Source organism: Lynx rufus, unplaced genomic scaffold (genome assembly GCF_022079265.1).
Source record: "Lynx rufus isolate CCGP_SWC_20201006 ecotype Redwood Valley unplaced genomic scaffold, mLynRuf1.p SCAF_4, whole genome shotgun sequence".
Taxonomy (NCBI): Eukaryota; Metazoa; Chordata; class Mammalia; order Carnivora; family Felidae; genus Lynx; species Lynx rufus.
This window is the reverse complement of record NW_025814856.1, coordinates 39,845,319-39,864,452: the sequence shown is the minus strand read 5'-3', so window position 1 is coordinate 39,864,452 and position 19,134 is coordinate 39,845,319. Positions and strand designations below refer to the sequence as shown.

Below are 19,134 nucleotides of genomic sequence, written 5' to 3'. Positions count from 1 at the left end.
AGTTTTTTATCAAGTTGATAAGGTTCCCTTTAATTCCTAGTTTACTGACAGTTTTTATCATGAATAAATGTTGAAGTCTGTCAAATGTTTTTTCTGCATCTATTAATAAGATCATGTACTTTCCCTCTTTTAGCCTGTTGATGTGATGGGCTACGCTAATTGACTTTTTAAAACAATTTTTTTAAATGTTCATTTATTTTTGACAGAGAGAGAGAGAGAGAGAAAGACAGAGACAGAGCATGAATGGGGGAGGGGCAGAGAGCGAGGGAGACACAGAATCTGAAACAGGCTCCAGGCTCCCAGCCGTCAGCACAGAGCCTGACGCAGGGCTTGAACTCACAGACAGCGAGATCATGACCTGAGCTGAAGTTGGACGCCCAACTGACTGAGCCACCCAGGCACCTTGTTAATTGACTTTTTAACGCTGAACCAGCCCTGCATACCTGGGATAAATCCCACTTGGTTAAGGTGTATAATATTTTCTATGCTTTTTTGGATTTGATTTGCTAATAATTTGTTGAGGATTTTTGCATCTGTGTTAATGAGAGATAATTAGTCTATAGTTCCCTTATTATCGTTTTGTCTGGTTTTGCATTAGAGCAACGGTGGCCTCATATAATGAGTTAGGAAGTATTCCCTCTTCTTCTATCCTCTGAAACAGATTGTAGAGAACTGGTATAACTTCGTCCTTAAATGTTTGATAGAATTCACCAGCAAACCCATCTGGCCCTGGTACTTTCTGTTTGTAAGGTATTAATTATTGATTCAATTTCTTCAATAGGCACAGGGTTATTCAGATCATCTATTTCTTCTTGTGTGAGTTTTGATAGTTTGTGTCTTTCAAGGAATCAATCCATTTCATTTAACTTATCAAATTTGTGGTCATAGAAATGTTAGTATTTTTTTTATTAAACTTTTAATGTCCATCAAAATAAATCTGTACTAATGATGTTCCCTCTTTCATTTCTAATAATAGTAATTTGTGTCCTTTCTCTTTTTTATTTAGTTAGCCTGGTTAGAAGTTTACTGACACTACAGTTCCTTGGATTTCTGTATGAATTTTAGGATCAGCTTGTCAATTTCTGCACTGAAGTCAGGTGGGATTTTGCTAAAGACTGCACTGACTATGTAGACAATGTTGAGGACTAATGCCATCTTAACAATATTAAGTCTTTTGATCTACGAACATGAACTGTCTTTCCATTTAACTCTTCTTCAATTTCTTTCAACGACTCTTACAATTTTCAGAGTACAGATTTTACACTCATTTTGTTAAATTTATTCTTAGGCATTTTATTATTTTTGTCATTATACTTGGAATTGTTTTCTTAATCTTATTTCAGGATTGCTCATTGGAAGTGTTTAGAAATACAATTTATTTCTGTGTCTTGGTTTTGTATCTTGCAACCTTACTAAATTTGTTTAAATTTGTATTGATATTTATTTATTTTGGAGGAAGACACTTGGAGTGTGAGTGGGGGAAGGGCAGAGAGAGAGTGAGATAAAATCTGAAGCCAGCTGTCAGCAGAGAGCCTGATGTGGGGCCCGAACCCACAAACCATGAGATCATGACCTGAGCTGAAGATGGATGCTTAACCGACTGAGCCACCCAGGCACCCCACTGAATTTGTGTATTAATGCTAATTATTTTTTAAGTTGATTCCTTAGGATTTTCTATATACGATATGAAGTCATTTGACAATAGAGATAGTTTTACTTCTTTCTTTTAAATCATAATTCATTCTATTCCATTTTCTTGCCTGAATGCCCCAACTAGAACTTTCACTACAATGCTGAATAGAAATTTTGAGAGCATAGGGGCGTCTGGGTGGCTGAATCAATTAAGCATCCAACACTTGATTTCGGCTCAGGTCATGATCTCACAGTCCTGAGATCGAGCCTTGCATAGAGCTCCGTGCTGAGTGTGGAGCCTGCTGGAGATTCTCTTTCCCTCTGCCCCTCCCATGCTCATGCAAGCGTGTGTGTGTGTGTGCATAGTCTTTCTCTCTAAAAGAAAGAAAGAAAGAAAGAAAGAAAGAAAGAAAGAAAGAAAAGAAATTTTGAGAGCATTTAACTATTTTTTATCTGATCTTAGAGGTAAAGAATTCAGTCTTTTGCCATTAAGTATAACACCAATTGTGAAGTTTTTATAGAAGCCCTACATCAGGTTGAGAACGTTCTCTTCTATTCTTAGGGTTGAATGTGTTTTTTTTTTTTTTTTCCATAAAGGGCACTAGATTTTGTCAGTTTTTTCTGCATCTATTGAGATATTCATGACCTTTTTGTTCTTTATTCTGTTTACATATTATATTACATTAATTGAATTTACTATGTTAAACCAACTTTGTATCCCTGGGGATAATCCCACTTAGCTATAGTGTATAATCCATTTTTGAGTTGCTGGATTTTCTATGGTAGTATTTGTTGAAGATTTTTCCATCTCATGAATTTTTACATTCATGAGTAATTGGTCTGTAATTGGTCTGACACCTTGTGATGTCACTGCATGGTTTTGGTAACAGGTTAATATATGGCCTAATAGAGTGAGTTGGGACATATTTACTTCTTTTCTATTTTTTTTTTTTTTGAAAGACATTGGAAACAATTTGTATTAATTATTTAAAGGTTTGGTAGAACTCGCCAACGAAACCATCTAGTCCTGAGCTGAAGTCGGACGCTCACCAACTGAGCCACCCAGGCGCCCCAAAAGTACTTTCTTACTGTTTGCACAGATTATTAAAGAATAGACGATCAGAAGTCAGTCTTTACCCTGTAACTTTTGCCTTTGGGGTTCATTCTCTGAAATGACCTCTACCAGAGGCGCCTGGGTGGCTCAGTCGGTTGAGCGTCCAGCTTCGGCTCAGGTCATGATCTCACCGTTTGTGAGTTTGAGTCCCACCTCGGGCTCTGTGCTGAGTTGTCATTTTCAAAGTTGTCCATTTCATCTAAGTTATCTAACTGACTATCATACAGTTTTTTATACTGTTGCTTTACAATTCTTTTTATATCACTAATGTTGGTATTCATCTTCCCTCTTTCATTCCTGACTTCAGTAATTTGAGTCTTCTTTTTCTCTCTTGTTCAGTCTAGCTACAGGTTTATCAATTTTGTTGATCTTTTCAAAGAACGAACTTTCAGTTCTGTTGTTATCCTCTATTCCTTGTCTATTCTCTACTTCATTATTTTTTACTCTAATCTTTACTCTTTCCTTCCTTGCTCTTGCTTGGATTTGGTTTGTTCTTTTTCAAGTGTATCAGGTAGAAGGTTAAAATATTGATTTAAAATCTTTCCTCATTTGTAATGTAGCAGTTTACAACTATAAGTGTCCATCTAAGTACTGCTTCAGCTGCTCTCATAAGTTTTGGTATGCTTATTTTCATTTATCTCAAAGTATTTTCTAATTTTTTCTGTAATTTCTTTTTTGGCCCATTGGTTATCTAGGAGTGTGTTATTTAATTTCCACATTATTTTTGAGTTTCCCAAATTTCTTTCTCTTAATGACTTCTAATTTCATTCCACTGTGGTCAGAGAACATACTTTACGTGACTTCAGTCCTTTTTAATTCATTGAGGCTTGTTTTGTGGCCTAACATGTGGTCTGCCATGGGAATGTTCCATATGCACTCAGAAGAACGTGGGTTCTACCAGTCTTGGGTGGAGGGCTCTATAGGTATCTGTTAGTCCAATTGCTTTTAAGTGTTGTTCAGGTCTATTTCCTTGTTGATGATCTACCTATTGAAACCCATTATTGAATGGGGGCATTAAAGTCTCCCATTATTATTGGTGGACTGCCTATTTCTCCCTCGAATTCTGTCAGTTTAGACTTCATGTTGTATATTTATAATTGTTATATCTTCTTGGTGGGTTAATGTTTTTAGCATTATAAAATGTGCCTGTTTTCCTCTAGCAATTTTTTTTCAGTTCTGTGCTGTCTGATATTAGTATAGCCACTCCAGCTATCTTGTGGTTGCTGTTTGATTGACATCTTTTTCCATCATTTTGCTTCTAACCTATTTGTATCTTTGAACCTAAGGTATGTTTCCTGTACATAGCACATTATTTTTTTTTATCAACTATCTCTGGCAATTTCTGACTTTTGATTGGATAAAACAATCCAATCAATCATAGTTGAATTTATGTCTGCCATTTTACTTTTTCTTCTCAATATGTCTCCTGTCTCTTTTGTTCCCATACTCTTCCTTTACTGCTTTCTTTTGCATTGAGTAGATATTTTCTAATGTAACATTTTAAGATAGTGATTTGTTTTTACCATATTTTTCTTCAGTGGTTGCTCCCGGGCTTACCATATATATCTTATCAAAATATGCTTCAGATTTATACTAAGTTAATTCCAGTAAGGTACACTAATGTCAGTCCTATATAACTCTATTCTCTTGTCTCCATTTTGTGATGTCATTGTTGTATGTATTACATCTATACCTGTCACAAACCCAGTAATATACTGTTGTAATCACTACTTCATGTAATTGTACGTGTTTTAAAGAAGCTAGGAGAGGAAGGAGAACAAGGATATATTTATGGAGTTTGTTATATTAACCTTCTTCTACCATTTCTGATTTTCTTCATTTGTTCCTGTGGATTTGAGTTACTCTCTGGTATCATTTTGTTATCCCCCACAACTTTGCTCAACTCCAACCACCTTTGTGTTATTATTTTTAAATACATTACATTTCTATGTTACAGTCCCAACAATACAGTTACATACATATTGTATTATATAATTGTTTTTAAAGTAAATTAAGAGAATAAATGATAAGAAATATTCGTTATAGGAGTGCCTGGATGGTTCAGTCAGTAATGCATGTGACTTTTGATCTCAGGGTTATGAGTTCAAGCTCCACACTGGGTGCAGAAATTACTTTAAAAAGAACTAAGAAATATTCATTATAATGTTTTCTATATAATTGCCTTTACTAAGGCTCTTTTTTATGAAGTGATTTTGAATTGCTGTCTGGACTCATTTGCTTTTAGCATGAAGAACTTTCTTTAGTATTGCTTATAAGTCAGTTCTGCTAGCACCAAACTATCTCAGTTTTCTTTATCTGGGAATGACTCAATTTTACCTTCTCATTCTCCTTCTTCTTTTTTTTTTTTTTTTTCTGTGAAAAGTTTTATTGTTTCCATTTGGTGCATGGCTTGGGAGAGGGTTGGGAGAGGCCTCAAGGCTCCAGGGTGGTTTAAAAGCTGCCTTGTGGCCTCAGGAAGAGGCTCAGGCATAAGTCCCCACACCACAGGGATGCCAGAAGGCCCCTCAAAGGCTGCTGGGCTTGAGCAGTTTGTAGTCATGCTTAAGTGTGAGCCTTTCAAAAAGATACTTGCCCAGCCCATCCTGGGGAGGTTAGAAAGCTTGTCGTCCATCTTCTTGATGAGTTTCACCTCCTCATCTAGGAAGTGGTTCTCCAGGAAGTCACAGAGATAGGGGTCTGCGTGGGCAGAACCCGGGGCATGCAGATCCAAAAGGGTCTGGTTCAGGTCTTCTCCAGAACAAGGGCTGCTTCCATGGCATCCAAGGTTTTACTCCACTCATCTGGGGATGGCTTCTGCACATCCTGGGCATGGCTGCGGTGCTGGTTTTGCATCTTCAAGGGACAGCTCAGTAGGCTCATTCTGCTTCAGCCAACTTGTGGAAAGAGTGGCCCATGCCCTCCAGAGCTACATCTTTGCAGAAATAGAAGCCCAGAAAGAGGTAGGTGTAGGAGGCCGGTAGATCCATGCTGACCAGGTGGTTGACAGCAGCATCCACTTCTGTGGAATAATTCTGATGAATCTGAGAGTTCATATTGATAGCTAATAAGGAGCTAAGCTCAATACAGGGTCTTGGCTGGTCCCGGAGGCAGAGGGTAGCTGAGAAGATGGCTCTGAAGGTTGAGACTGAAAAAAATTTGGAGGGTGGTAGGAGGCTGGTAGAAGAGGCATGCCTGGGTCTATTCCATCCAAACCCCGTTGAAGCAAGAAACAGATCCAGAGGACTGTTGGGCACACAGCCTATCTCACCTTCATTTTTAAAACAGTTTTGCTAGATATAAGATTTTTGGTTGACAGTTTCCCCCCACCCCTTGGCACTTCAAATATGTCATCCCATGGCCTTCTGGCCTCCACAGTTTCTAATGAGAAATTTGCTGTTAATCTTAATGGAGTTCCCTTGTATGTAACAAGTTGTTTTTCTCTTGTTACTTTTAAGATTTGTCTTTCAGGATCTTTATTATGATTTGTCTGCATGTGGACCTCCTTGAGTTTATCTTACTTAGAGTTCTGTGAACTTTGATGGGTAGATAGTTTTTCATCAAATTGGCACGTTTTCAACCATTATTTCTTCAAATAGTTTTTTCTATTCCTCTCTCTCTTTCCCCTCTCCTTCTGGCACTCTCATCATGCATATGCTCACTTGCTTTATGTGTTGCACATTTCTCTCAGTTTCTGGTCAATTTTAATCATTATTTTTCTCTGCTCCTTGGATTGCATGACCTTTATTGATCTATCTGCAAATTTACCAATTCTTTCTACTTTAATTTCAAATCTGCTGTGAGCTCCTTTAATGACTTTTCATTTCAATCATTGTAACTGTTAACTCCAGAAGTTCAATTTGGCTGTTTTTAAATATAAGTTTCGGGGCGCCTGGGTGGCGCAGTCGGTTGAGCGTCCGACTTCAGCCAGGTCACGATCTCGCGGTCCGTGAGTTCGAGCCCCGCGTCGGGCTCTGGGCTGATGGCTCAGAGCCTGGAGCCTGTTTCCGATTCTGTGTCTCCCTCTCTCTCTGCCCCTCCCCCGTTCATGCTCTCTCTCTGTCCCAAAAATAAATAAACGTTGAAAAAAAAAATTTTAAAAAAAATAAATATAAGTTTCATCTTTTTACCGATATTCTTAGTTTTATGAAATATTGTCATCATAGCTTACTTTACTTAAGTATGGTTCCCTTTTGTTGCTTGAAAATATAATGGCTGCTTTGAAGTCGTTTGTTATTTGTGTGTGCGTGTGTATGCGTGTTAGATTGCTTTTAATTACTGACAGCTGGGGAGAGCTGGGGTCCCAAGTGGTGGTGATGTCCCTACCTCCTGGTCAGACCCTCAGGAATCAGGCTGGTACCCACAGGTCCTGAGCCCACACCAGCAGAGCCCCAGGGCTGTACTATGTCCCTAGGGATGAGACCCCATCAAGTGACCAGAGCGAGGCCTGGCTCCCAAGGGGTGAAGTCTTTTTCTATTAAATCTGACATCTGGGTCCTATCACAGGCATTTTCTATTGCTTGCATTTTTTCCTGTGAATGAGTCACAGTTTTCCGTTTCTTTGCCTCAAATTTTTTTGATGAAAAAATATGGATAACGTATTTAGCATGTTAATGTATTATAGTATGATAGGATGTTTTAGATAATATATTTTAGCAACTCCAACCTACATGGCTTATTTATGTTTTTTATTTCTTTTTTTTTAATTTTTTTAATGTTTATTTATTTTTGAGAGAGAGAGAGAGAGAGCAAGCAATCAGGGGAGGGGCAGAAAGAGAGGGAGACACAGATCTGAAGCAAGCTCCAGGCTCTGAGCTGTCAGCAAAGAGTCCGATGCAGGGCTTGAACTCACGAACTGCAAGATCATGACCTGAGCTGAAGTCAGACGCTTAACTGACTGAGCCACCCTGGCACCCTTTGATGTTTATTTATTTATTCATTTGTTTAGAATCTTGCCTGGACTATTTTAGGAAAGTCCACTTCACCCACTCTATGCAGCCGGTGGTATTGTTCCTCAGTGGGTGCAGCCTGGGGCATGCACACAGCCATCCTGAAATGATAGTGGTTTTATCACCTCTTTTTGACTGACTCTCTAATCTTTCTGTTAAGCTGTCTACCTCTGATGATATTACACCCAGCTATTACCCTCCACTAACTGCCAGCTAATTGTTTTTGAGGCACTAAGTGCTCCTCCATCTGATCCAATTCAATTTAGGCTTATTTGCAGGGATAGTTATTGAGGCCAGTCTTTGAACGTTGTTCTGGCACCAAGAAGGCACTTTTTATCTGTCTCTTTCCCTGTTCTCCCTGGTAAACTAACTAGCTTATAGTTTAGTTTGTTGCTCTCATGAAGGTACCAGCTTCCTCTTAATTAAGGAAGCCCCAGGATGTTGGCTACATTTGCCTGGAATTTAAGCTCTGTGATACATAGCTGTAGAGATGAGAACTCCTCATGGCCTGCCCTCCCTAAGTCAATACCGTATCTCTCAACCAGGAGCTGGGGAGAAAGGATCCCTGTATTCTTGACTGAATTGCCCAGAGTTGACATTCCATCATGCTGAGTTGGAAGGGGAGACCAGAGGGAGGTTCAAATGTCACAGACTCTCCCTCTTTCTTACCAAGTTTTACTGTAACAGGGAGAAAACCAGCATGTCTGACTCCATGTTGCTTCTATTTCCCTTGCTAGTGTGACGGAAGCTTAGAAACTTCTGCTTTAGCCCTAGAGGTAGCCATGTTAATCAGCGAAGACATTTTGCTTACGGCTAAGATTTGGAAACAGTGCTTTCTACCCAAAATCTACCTTACCTGAGGAGATAGGGAAGCACATACAGAAATGACTATGATATGCTTAACATTCACAGGAATGACATGACCAGATTCCTGTACACAAAGATCACTGACCAAGGACAAAAAAGTTACACAACCTTCTTCAGATATCTACAGACATCAGTCATCTTTGGACTCCAATTCCCTCTCAGTTCCCTCTTTTGCTAACAACATAAAAGAAGCTCAAATTTCCTGCCAAGGGGAGATGGTTCTTTAGGACAATGGTCGGCATCCCCTTGGTTTTCTGGCTTTCCAAATAAAGTCACTTTACTTACCCTAATATCTTGCCTCTAGATTATGGGCCTGTTATGTAGCGAGCAAAGCAAGCTTGGATTTGGTTACATTAGTAGATTTTCTTGAATAATCTGTTTCTTTATTTGCTTAGGTCCTTATCATAATGTCCAAAGATTCTAGATAGTTGCTTTAAAAATAATTTTTACCACTTATGCCTATCTCTCTGGGGAACATTTGCACAGAGTTCTTCTGCCACCATTTTGGAAGTAGCCACCCTTTCTGCTTTTTCTGCTTTTTCTACTAGGCTAAGCTTCTAGCATTTGGATCTCAGGCTGCTTCAAGCAATCATTATACTCCTGGAGTGAGCCCTGGAAGGACTGAGGGAGAGGCACTCAGAGCCTGGGTGACAAATGTGAGCCCCCAGATCAGTCCTATGCTTGGGATCATCTGCATTTCACTGTCAGTTAAGCCAAAAAATTTCCTTCTTTCTTTAGCTACTTGGGAGTTGAGTTTTTTCACAGGTAACCAAGAGTTGTAACTAATATCCTGAATGTCAAGCTTTTAATAGTGTGTGAGTAAATGATAAGAAGTGTGGAAAGCTTGTTCAACCAAACTGGGATCGAGGGTCATTTTCAAGGGATCTTTTTGATAGCTCATCTTATCCTAATAATTTATGGCTTCTTAATGTTTAATGAAATACAGAGACATCATTTGTAGTGATTCTAATAGATGTTCCTCTTACTAAGGATTTTTAATATGTTCTCATATATCTGTCAGTATTTGTTGATGTCCAAAGCACTGGTTCCAAGGAAGCCTGAATGTTAACTGCTAACGCTGAGTTATAATATTAATAATAGCACAGAGGCCTGACCTTAATTATAGAAAGTTCTTATAAGTCAGGTAACCTCTCTTGTCCATTAGCTTATAGCTGACTCATTAAAATATTTCTTGTAAGTATACAGTTTTCCAAATATTGGAACCAGTTACAAACCTCTTTAACAAACTGTAAGCAGAAAAAGGAAAGATTACATATTGCTACTTGAGATGTGATGTAGAAAACCTAGGTAATCGAAGATTTCTATTTATTTGTCATGGTATGCCTTTGAAATATTAAAGGATGAGTCAACTTTGTTAGAAATATCGAAATGTCCAGAAAATTCAGGAAGAATTTACAGGTCAAGGCTGTAAGCAATTTTATCCTACCTCTCATGACAATATCCTTCACTAACTTCTTCCTCTGAGATGGATGGTTGTGGCCAAGTGTTGGGAGCAAGAATGACATGAGACATTATTGTAATCTTGGAATTTATCAAAACTTTGTTAAAGGGGGCCTTTCTCCTCGAGTGAGAACTACATAGCACCTTAACCTAATGTAAATTTCCACAATGGATGCCATTTGCCAATAAAGTCTCTGAAGATTCTGCAATTCAATGATCCCTGTCATGTTTTAAATATCTCTAGGGTCCCCAGAAGACCACAATTAGTGAGGACGTAGATTTTTGGAATCAAGGAGGCAGAGTGTGCAACAAAATGTATAGAGCCATTATAAAATCTCAGTAATTCCAATTAAATGGGAGAAGGGTATTATGAATTCATGACACTCCATTATTTTTTTTTTAATTTTTTTTTTAACGTTTATTTATTTTTGAGACAGAGAGAGACAGAGCATGAACGGGGGAGGGTCAGCGAGAGGGAGACACAGAATCGGAAGCAGGCTCTGGGCTCTGAGCTGTCAGCACAGGGGCCCGATGCGGGGCTCGAACTCACAGACCGCGAGATCATGACCTGAGCCGAAGTCGGTGCTCAACCGACTGAGCCACCCAGGCGCCCCAACACACTCCATTATTTTTACCATAGTGAAAGCTTTATGGCTGTCACTAAAGGAAAAGGGAAAAGTACTCTAGGATAAATTTGAATGAACAGATTTGATTTATTTCTAATTGACAGATTGTTTTAAATACTTTCAGCTTCTGAGTTACCTGAAAGTGGTATGCATCTTAGACAGCTTACTAGTACAAGCCGGCTGGAGCTTACTTTGCACTAATAATGGTCCTGCTCTTAGAACCATTATTCACAGAAAGAGAAAATTAAAGGTCCACTGGTTTCTGGGACTTCATAAATCATGAATTGGTGGGATCTGAATTCCACTAACTGTACTTAAGAAACTAATAGGCTTTGGTTGCAGACTTGTACTCTGATCTTATTCTGATAGTGAGATCTTATGTGAGAAGGGGTTTTATTTCTACAGGCTTGGGGTAGATGACACTGCCTCAGAATATGGGTGAGACTGTGGTTCTCAATCGACTGACCTACCACTTGCTAGAATGTTTGCATTTTGGGACCTCCATCTTCACTCTGCTGGCTCAGTAGTACATTTGATTTGGTTTTACAGAGATGAATTTCAAGGAAAACATCACCTAGACTTTACTTCAAATTACCCTGAGGTTCAATACATTCTATTGATGCCCCAAAACGCCATGCTCATAGTCTGCTGTTATGATACACGACTTGGAGAAGGTAAATGTCCTGTCAACTACAATCCCTCTTTATTATTTTTAAGGAGGGCTAGTTTCCATTATCAAAAGCAGATAAGGAATACCAGCACTCATTTGTCATTCAAAATGGAATGCTTACTTAGCTGGGAATGAATGAAAACCATCATGTGGTAGGTTTGTTTTTTTAATCGTGGCAATAAAGGCACAACTCAAGGTCAGGGAAAATTCAAATGTGGCTCCACTGGGTTGCTTATATTTTTTGGATAGGTGGGAGAGACAATTTTCCAATAGGAACCTGGGTTTTGAATACATTTTCCCCCCTAAAACAGAGATAAGGAAAAGAAACCTGACATTTTTTTCTCATCTTCTGACATGGTAATTAGTTATTATATTACCAACACACAGATTTTAGTTCCAGTTTAAATTAGTTGTTCCTTACCCACACTTTTACGCAGTTAATCCCACCTCACATGAAGGTCCATGGCATGTGACAAACAGGCCATTTCATGAGTGAGTGAGCGTGCACAGACACCAAGAGGACCACCAGGCCTTTTTCTTCTCACGGGTTCTAGGTAAGAAATGCTAAAAGGACCAACTTGCCATTTAGGATTTCAAGCCGACACATGGTGAGATTTTTCTGCATGGCCATCTCCCAGGCACCTCTGAGTCAAAATAGGACCCAAATTAAACTCATCTCCCTCCTATGAAAACTGGTCACCCTTTTGCCTTTTCCATCTCTCCGAAGACCACCATGCATTAAGTAGGATGAACCATAACAAGGTCATCAATAGCTGAATATAGGCAATTTCAAACAGATCAGCCTTAATATCTGTTCAGGTCAGAAACCTGGGTGAAATACTTATCACCGCACTCTCCCAATTCAACTCTTACTACTAGCCAATCACGAGGACTGGTAAATACTACTTCTTGGGGAGGTTCTGAATCCATCTTTAGGGCACCCACCATAGCCTACCTCATCAGCAACTGGTCTAGCGATTCCACCATCCACACTGCAATGAACTAGTGTGTCCTCTTTAAAACACAAGTCAGATCATGTCACTTCCAAGCCAGAGATCAGTCAATGGCTTTTCAGTGTCCTTAACACAAAGACCAGACAATACAACTGCTACTGGCCTCTTCATTCACTCTATGTTCTGGTTACTCTACCTTCTTTTATTATCCCAAACATGCTCCTTCCCAATTCAGGGCCTTTGAACATATTACTGTATCTGCTTAATACCCTCTTCTCTCTCATTGCCAACCAGGCCCTTGCCACTCAGTGATCCCCACTTCTCCGGTGTTCATGCCTCAGCATAAATGCAACGTCCCAAAAGAATCTTCTATGACCTTTCTCTGACCAGTGTGGAACCCCAGGTTACATATATCCATGGGACTTCAGCATAGATCATACTTTCAATTACCTGTCCAGTGCCCTGCTAGGCTCAAACTCCAAGGGAGCAAGGCTATCGCTAACTTGCTCATTACCATATTGCCATCACTAACCCAAGGCCTAGTACTTAATGGGCACCAAGTAAATGTTTGCCAAAAGCACAAATCTGTCACAAATGTGAAGAGTGCAATTCATAAGTCAAAAAGCTGCAGGGGCGCCTGGGTGGCGCAGTCAGTTAAGCGTCCGACTTCAGCCAGGTCACGATCTCGCGGTCCGTGAGTTCGAGCCCCGCGTCAGGCTCTGGGCTGATGGCTCAGAGCCTGGAGCCTGTTTCCGATTCTGTGTCTCCCTCTCTCTCTGCCCCTCCCCCGTTCATGCTCTGTCTCTCTCTGTCCCAAAAATAAATAAAAAACGTTTAAAAAAAAAAAAAAAAGCTGCCATCTTTGCTCCATGATAGACATCAGTGTTGACCTATCTTCGGTGAGGGGCACCTGGGTGGCTCAGATGATTAACCATCTGACTTCAGTTCAGGTCATGATCTCATAGTTCATGAGTTTGAGCCCCACTTTGGGTTCTACGCTGACAGCTCCGAGCTTGCTTTGAATTCTGTGTCTCCCTCTCTCTGTTCCTAACCTACTTGCGCTCTGTCTCTTTCTCAAAAATAAACATTAAAAAAATTTTTGATATATCTTCAGTGATTCTTCTATTTAGGATTTTTAAAAAGGTAACAAAAGCATTCAATTAAAAAATTAAAAACTGAAAGCCTGATCCAGAACTCTGGGCCTTTTTTGAACTATTCCCTAGCATGGCTACATCTGGCAATAGTTATTGTTATAAGAGAAATAATAATAATCACAAAGACTCATAATACAAGACATGCTTTGGATGCTCTCAGTCCCTCAATCTTGTGGAAAGACAACTTTTTTTTAAGTTTATTTATTTATTTTGAGAGAGAGAGAGAAAAAGAGAGACAGAAAGAGACAGTGAGGAGACAGAGAATCCCTAGCAGGTTCTGCACAGTTACCACAGAGCCCAATGTGGAGCTTGAACTCACGAACCGTCAGAACATGACCTGAATGGAATCAAGAGTCGGACACTCAACCAACTGAGCCACCCAGGTGCTCCTGGAAAGATAACTTCTTGCACACAAGAACCCTTTCTCTATATCTTGAAGAGTAAGGAAATCTACAGAATCCAAGAGAAACACATTTCCAGCTTTAAGTAAAATGTTTAACACCAGTTAATTTCACCGTGTTTGCAAGAGCAATTGTCTCCTGAGAACACCTTATTAAAGGCTCGTGTTCCTACCGGAAGAAAGAGTCTCTGAGCAGCACACGGTTTGAATAATTTCTTCCATTCCTGAGGGTTTCCAACCGAAAATGTGATGGGGTAGATTCGGTGCTCGAACTTCTTTGTATATGAGTCAGGCCACTGTCGTAACTAAAAAACAAGGAATACAAGAAGAGGATGATTAGGCCCCAGAGATACAGAAAACATCTGAAGCTTCTGCATGTTCAAGTGGACACTATTCAGGCAACTTACACAGAAAATCTAACTTCACCACCACTATTAGTGCTCAGTGAATGAAAGACCATGGCTAGAATTAAAAAAAATAATAATGATAACATCCAGAGTTAGCAAGGGTGTTAGGAGGCTGGTACATAAATAACACAAGGGGAGTATAAATTTGAGTAAACTTCCAAGAGGGCACTTTGGAAACTGGCAATAACGAACTTCAAAAGATAAAGGCACAAGACTTTCAATACAACCTACTTTGTAATAAAAAAAAAAAAATCCTTGTGAACAAACTAAATGACCAATAAGTACGAACTGGGAAAATTAATTATGATAGAACTATACAATAGACTACTGTTAACAGTTAAAATAAGATAGATCAATATTTTCTGGCATGGAAAAATGTTTATGATAGTTAGGTTTTAGAAAAAGCAAAATAAAAAAGAAATTTCATAATATAAGTTCCGTCTTGGAAAACATATGCATATATATTTCATATGGAGAGAAAAATCTCTACAGATGGACACTGAATTGTTACAAGTGGGCACCTGTGGAGGTGGTGGTGGTGATTTCGTTTTTTAAGTTTATACTTCTGTGTTCTTTAGAACTTTTACAATGAGTATATATTATTTTCTTTGCATATGTTATTTCATTAATGGGCTTTAGTTTTCAGAGCAGTTTTATGTTTATAGAAAAACTAAGCAGGAAGCATAGAGTTCCCATCTACCCTTCCCCCTTTCCCTCTCTACCCCCCAGTTTCCATTTCTATTATCTACATCTTGCATTAGTGTGGCATATTGTTGCAATTGATGAACTAGTATCAATATGTTAGCAAGTAAAGTCCATAGCTTATCTTAGGGTTCACTCTTTGTGTTGTACATTCTATGGATTTTGACAAATGTATAATGGCAGGTATGTACCACTACAGAATAGTTTCAGCACCCTAAAAATCCCTTCCCCATTCCCTCCCACTGAATTCCTACAACCACTGATTATTTTTTTTAATGTTTACTTATTTTGTGAGACAGAGAGAGAGAGAGAGAGGAGCAGGGGAAGGGCAGAGAGAGAGAGAGAGAGAGAGAGAATTCCAAGCAGGCTCTGAGCTGTCAGCTTGGAGCCCCAATGTGGGCCTCTAACTCACAAACCGTAAGATAGTGACCTGAGCCAGAATTGAGAGTCAGCCGCTCAACCGACTGAGCCACCCAGGCACCCCTACAACCACTGATTATTTTACTGTCTCTTAGTTTTGCCTTTTCCAGAATGGGATATAGTTGGAATCATACAGTATATAGCCTGTTCAGATCGGCTTCTTATACAGAGCAGTATGCATTTAAGGTTTCCCTATGTCTTTTTGTAGACTGATAGCTTATTTATCTTTTATTTTATTTTTTTTAATTTTTTAAACATTTATTTATTATTGAGAGACAAGAGACAGAGCATGAGCATGGGAGGGGCAGAGAGAGGAGGAGACACAGAATCCGAGGCAGGCTCCAGCCCGACGCAGGGCTCGAACTCACAAACTGTGAGATCATGACCTGAACTGAAGTCGGACGCTTAACCGACTGAGAAATCCAGGTGCCCCAATAGCTTATTTATTTTTTAGAGCAGAATAACGTTCCATTGTGTGAATATACAATGGTTAGTTTCTGCATTCACCCATAGAAAGACATCTTGCTTGCTTCCAATTTGGGGTGATTACAAATAAAGCTGCTATAAACATTCATGTGCAGGTTTCTGTGTGGACAATTTTTCAATTCATCTAGGGAAAATGTCAAAGAGTCTGATTGCTGGATTGTATGGTCAGTCTCCATGTAGCTTTCTAAGAAATGGTCAAACTGCTTTCCAAAGTTGCTGTGCTGTCTTGTGTTCCCACCAGCAATGAGATTTTCTGTTGCTGTACCTCCTCGATAGCATTTAGTGTTGTGGATTTTAGCCATTCTGATAGGCGTGTAGGTATCTCGCTGTCTTCAGCTGCAGTTCCCCAAGGACATTTGATGTTGAGCATCCTTCCGTATGCTTATCTGCTTCCCCACTGACACCATAGTTCTACTTCTAAGAATTTTCTAAGGAAAAATTCCAAAAGTACATTCATATTTATTACAAGGTTGTTTATCATAATGTTGTCTGTGACAGTGAAAAGTTGGAAACAACCTAAATAACAATTTGGTTAAATAAGCTCTGGGGTTTGTCTACAGACAGAATATGATGCAGCAACTAATGACAACAATGTACAATGAGCGTTGGCAAGCTGTTGGTTGTACAAGGATCAAATCCAACCTGCTACCACAAGCACATAGCCAAGAATGATTTGATATTTTCAAATAGTTAAAAAAATAAAAACAAATGTAATATTCTGCGACATGTGAAAACGACATGAAATTTGAATTTCGGTGTCCATAAATAAAAGTTTTATTGGAACGCTGCCACACCTAATTATTTACATATTTCTATGGCTGCTTTTACAATGAATATCAGAGCTGAGTAGCTACGAGACCACACAGCATGCAAAGCCTAAAAAAGTTACCGTCTGGTACTTCACATAAGAAAGTAGCTAGTGGCGCCTGGGTGGCGCAGTCGGTTAAGCGTCCGACTTCAGCCAGGTCACGATCTCGCGGTCCGGGAGTTCGAGCCCCGCGTCGGGCTCTGGGCTGATGGCTCGGAGCCTGGAGCCTGTTTCCGATTCTGTGTCTCCCTCTCTCTCTGCCCCTCCCCCGTTCATGCTCTGTCTCTCTCTGTCCTAAAAATAAATAAACGTTGAAAAAAAAAAAAAAAGAAAGTAGCTAACCCCAGTTTTAGAAGAAATTCAATAATATAAGACTCAGTGATATAAAAGGGAATGTAGGATACGATCTCATTTCTGATGTTTATATGAAAAGAAAAAGAATATAAATAAATACATAAAAATTGCTCTCCCTGACCATTAATAGGAAGGTTGATTTTTTCCTTTATAATTTTATGATTTTTTAATAATGTACATATAATGCTTATATGGTCACATAAAAATGTTTGAAGAGGGGCACCTGGATGGCTCAATTGATTAGGTATCTGACTTCTGATTTCAGCTCAGGTCATGATCTCATGGTTCATGAGTTCAAGCCCCATGTTGGGCTCCCTAGAGCCTGCTTGTGATTCTCTCTCTCTGCCCCTCCTCAGCTCACACACACTGTGCACACACTCTCTCAATATAAATAAACTTAAAAATGAATAACTTTGCAATTTTGAGATGGATATATGGGAGGGAAATCTCAGAATGAGAAAGAGGAAGAGTGATAAAGGATTTAATAACTGATTTATGAAGGCCACTGACCAATGAGAAGCCACAACCAGGCACAAATACCCAGCACAACTGCACTGACACATCAGAACGGACACCGGGCACAAACACTCAGCACAACTGTGCGACGGCACAACAGCCCAAAATCAGCCCTGGAAGGGGAATGGGAAGGTCCCATGGTCTGTTGCTTTCCTTGATTCCTTGATCTTTAGGATCCTACCTTCTAGAAGGGTTTATCTACCTTTGCCAATCTATGTCTTTTAACTGGACTGTTCAGTCCTTTTACATTTAAACCAATGCATGTATTTGAACTCCAGCCACTGAAAGTTCCTGCTGACACGTATTCCCGTGGCAGAACCACATACCACACCCACAAAGAAGGCTGCCATTCCACTGGCCCTACCTATCACCAGAATGCAACGGTGGTTATCCCCACTTCCGGGTCCCACTTTTTCCTGACAGATGAGCCAAGCCTAAAGCACACGTCTGATTCGCGAGTTGCCTAGAGAGGCAAGGAAATCAACCAGCTGGTATTTTCAGCTTCTATATTGGGAGATGACAAGACCAAATGAAACTCCAAAATATTAAGTATCTATTATACTTGGTAAATATCACCAGACATACTGGACTCACACAGCTTAAAAAATTATTTTTTAAAGTCTACTTAAATATAGAATTCACCCATAAAACAGCTTCTAGAGGAGTCATGATATCAACTGGCACTTTGTTTTGTGTTTTGCCCTAAGATATACGGCCCTGAGCTTCACTAGAAGTTATCACAAGAAACTGGATATTCCCACAATGCCTTGGTTTTGTAAGGGACACTTTAGAGGAGGGAGGCGTAACTTGCCCCTGCACACCGGCATCTCCTGTGGCTTCACACAGCCTAACTGCTGCTAATCTACTACTTCGGAGCTAACAAAGTGCCCAACATACTGGAGATACTCCAAAGAATCTTCGTGGAATGAAAGAATAAATAGATGATCTGAGTCAGCCTCACAAGTATGCTCTACAGTAAGATTCATTTGCCCTTCAATACAGGTGAAGAAATTGTGAGTGAGAGAAGTTCTGTAACTTACACAGGAGACAAGGTTTTTTTTTTTTTATCTAAACTGGCACCATAATCCTTGCATGGAAGAGAAAGGGATGAGGCCATATGCCCTGCCTGTCTTTTAGCACCCTAGTACAATTTCCTTTGTTAGTTGAGCTTCACTGGTCTGACAAAGACCTGAGGAAATGAGCCATCAAAGGAATAAAGTCATCAGAGCAATTCAAATGATTTTTCAAATTCAATGATTTTTCCATGCAAGTCAGTTCCTAATTTATAATGCGCCCATTACTATGGCTCATGGCAAATTACCCCCCAACTTAGCAGTGTAAAACAACCATTTATTATGTTCACAGATTCCACGGCTCAGGTGTTCGGACAAGGCACAGAAGGATGGCTTACACTGCTGTATGATGTCTGTGGCCTCGGCTAAGAACTTTAAAGGCTGGAGGCTAGAATCTGAAATCTGGTCCACTCACATGCCTGAGAGTGGAGGCTAGCTACATGCTGGGGACCTCAGCTCCTCTCTGAGCAGGTCTCTCCACACGAGCCCTCTGTATGGACTAGTTTGGGCTTCCTCACATGTTGGCCAGGTTCCTGGGGCAGGTA

At 39.8% G+C, this 19,134-nt stretch overlaps 1 protein-coding gene and 1 pseudogene across 1 annotated transcript in view; both read right to left on the bottom strand.

The window, feature by feature from the left end:
* Positions 1 to 19,134, bottom strand: part of GXYLT2 (glucoside xylosyltransferase 2) — a 93,537-nt gene that overhangs the window by 48,584 nt on the left and 25,819 nt on the right. The window contains exon 3 of the mRNA XM_047095197.1: positions 13,997 to 14,128. Within this exon, the coding sequence (XP_046951153.1) occupies positions 13,997 to 14,128 (132 nt within the window). The remainder of the gene's footprint in view (positions 1 to 13,996; positions 14,129 to 19,134) is intronic.
* Positions 5,272 to 5,799, bottom strand: LOC124524002 (ferritin light chain-like; annotated as a pseudogene).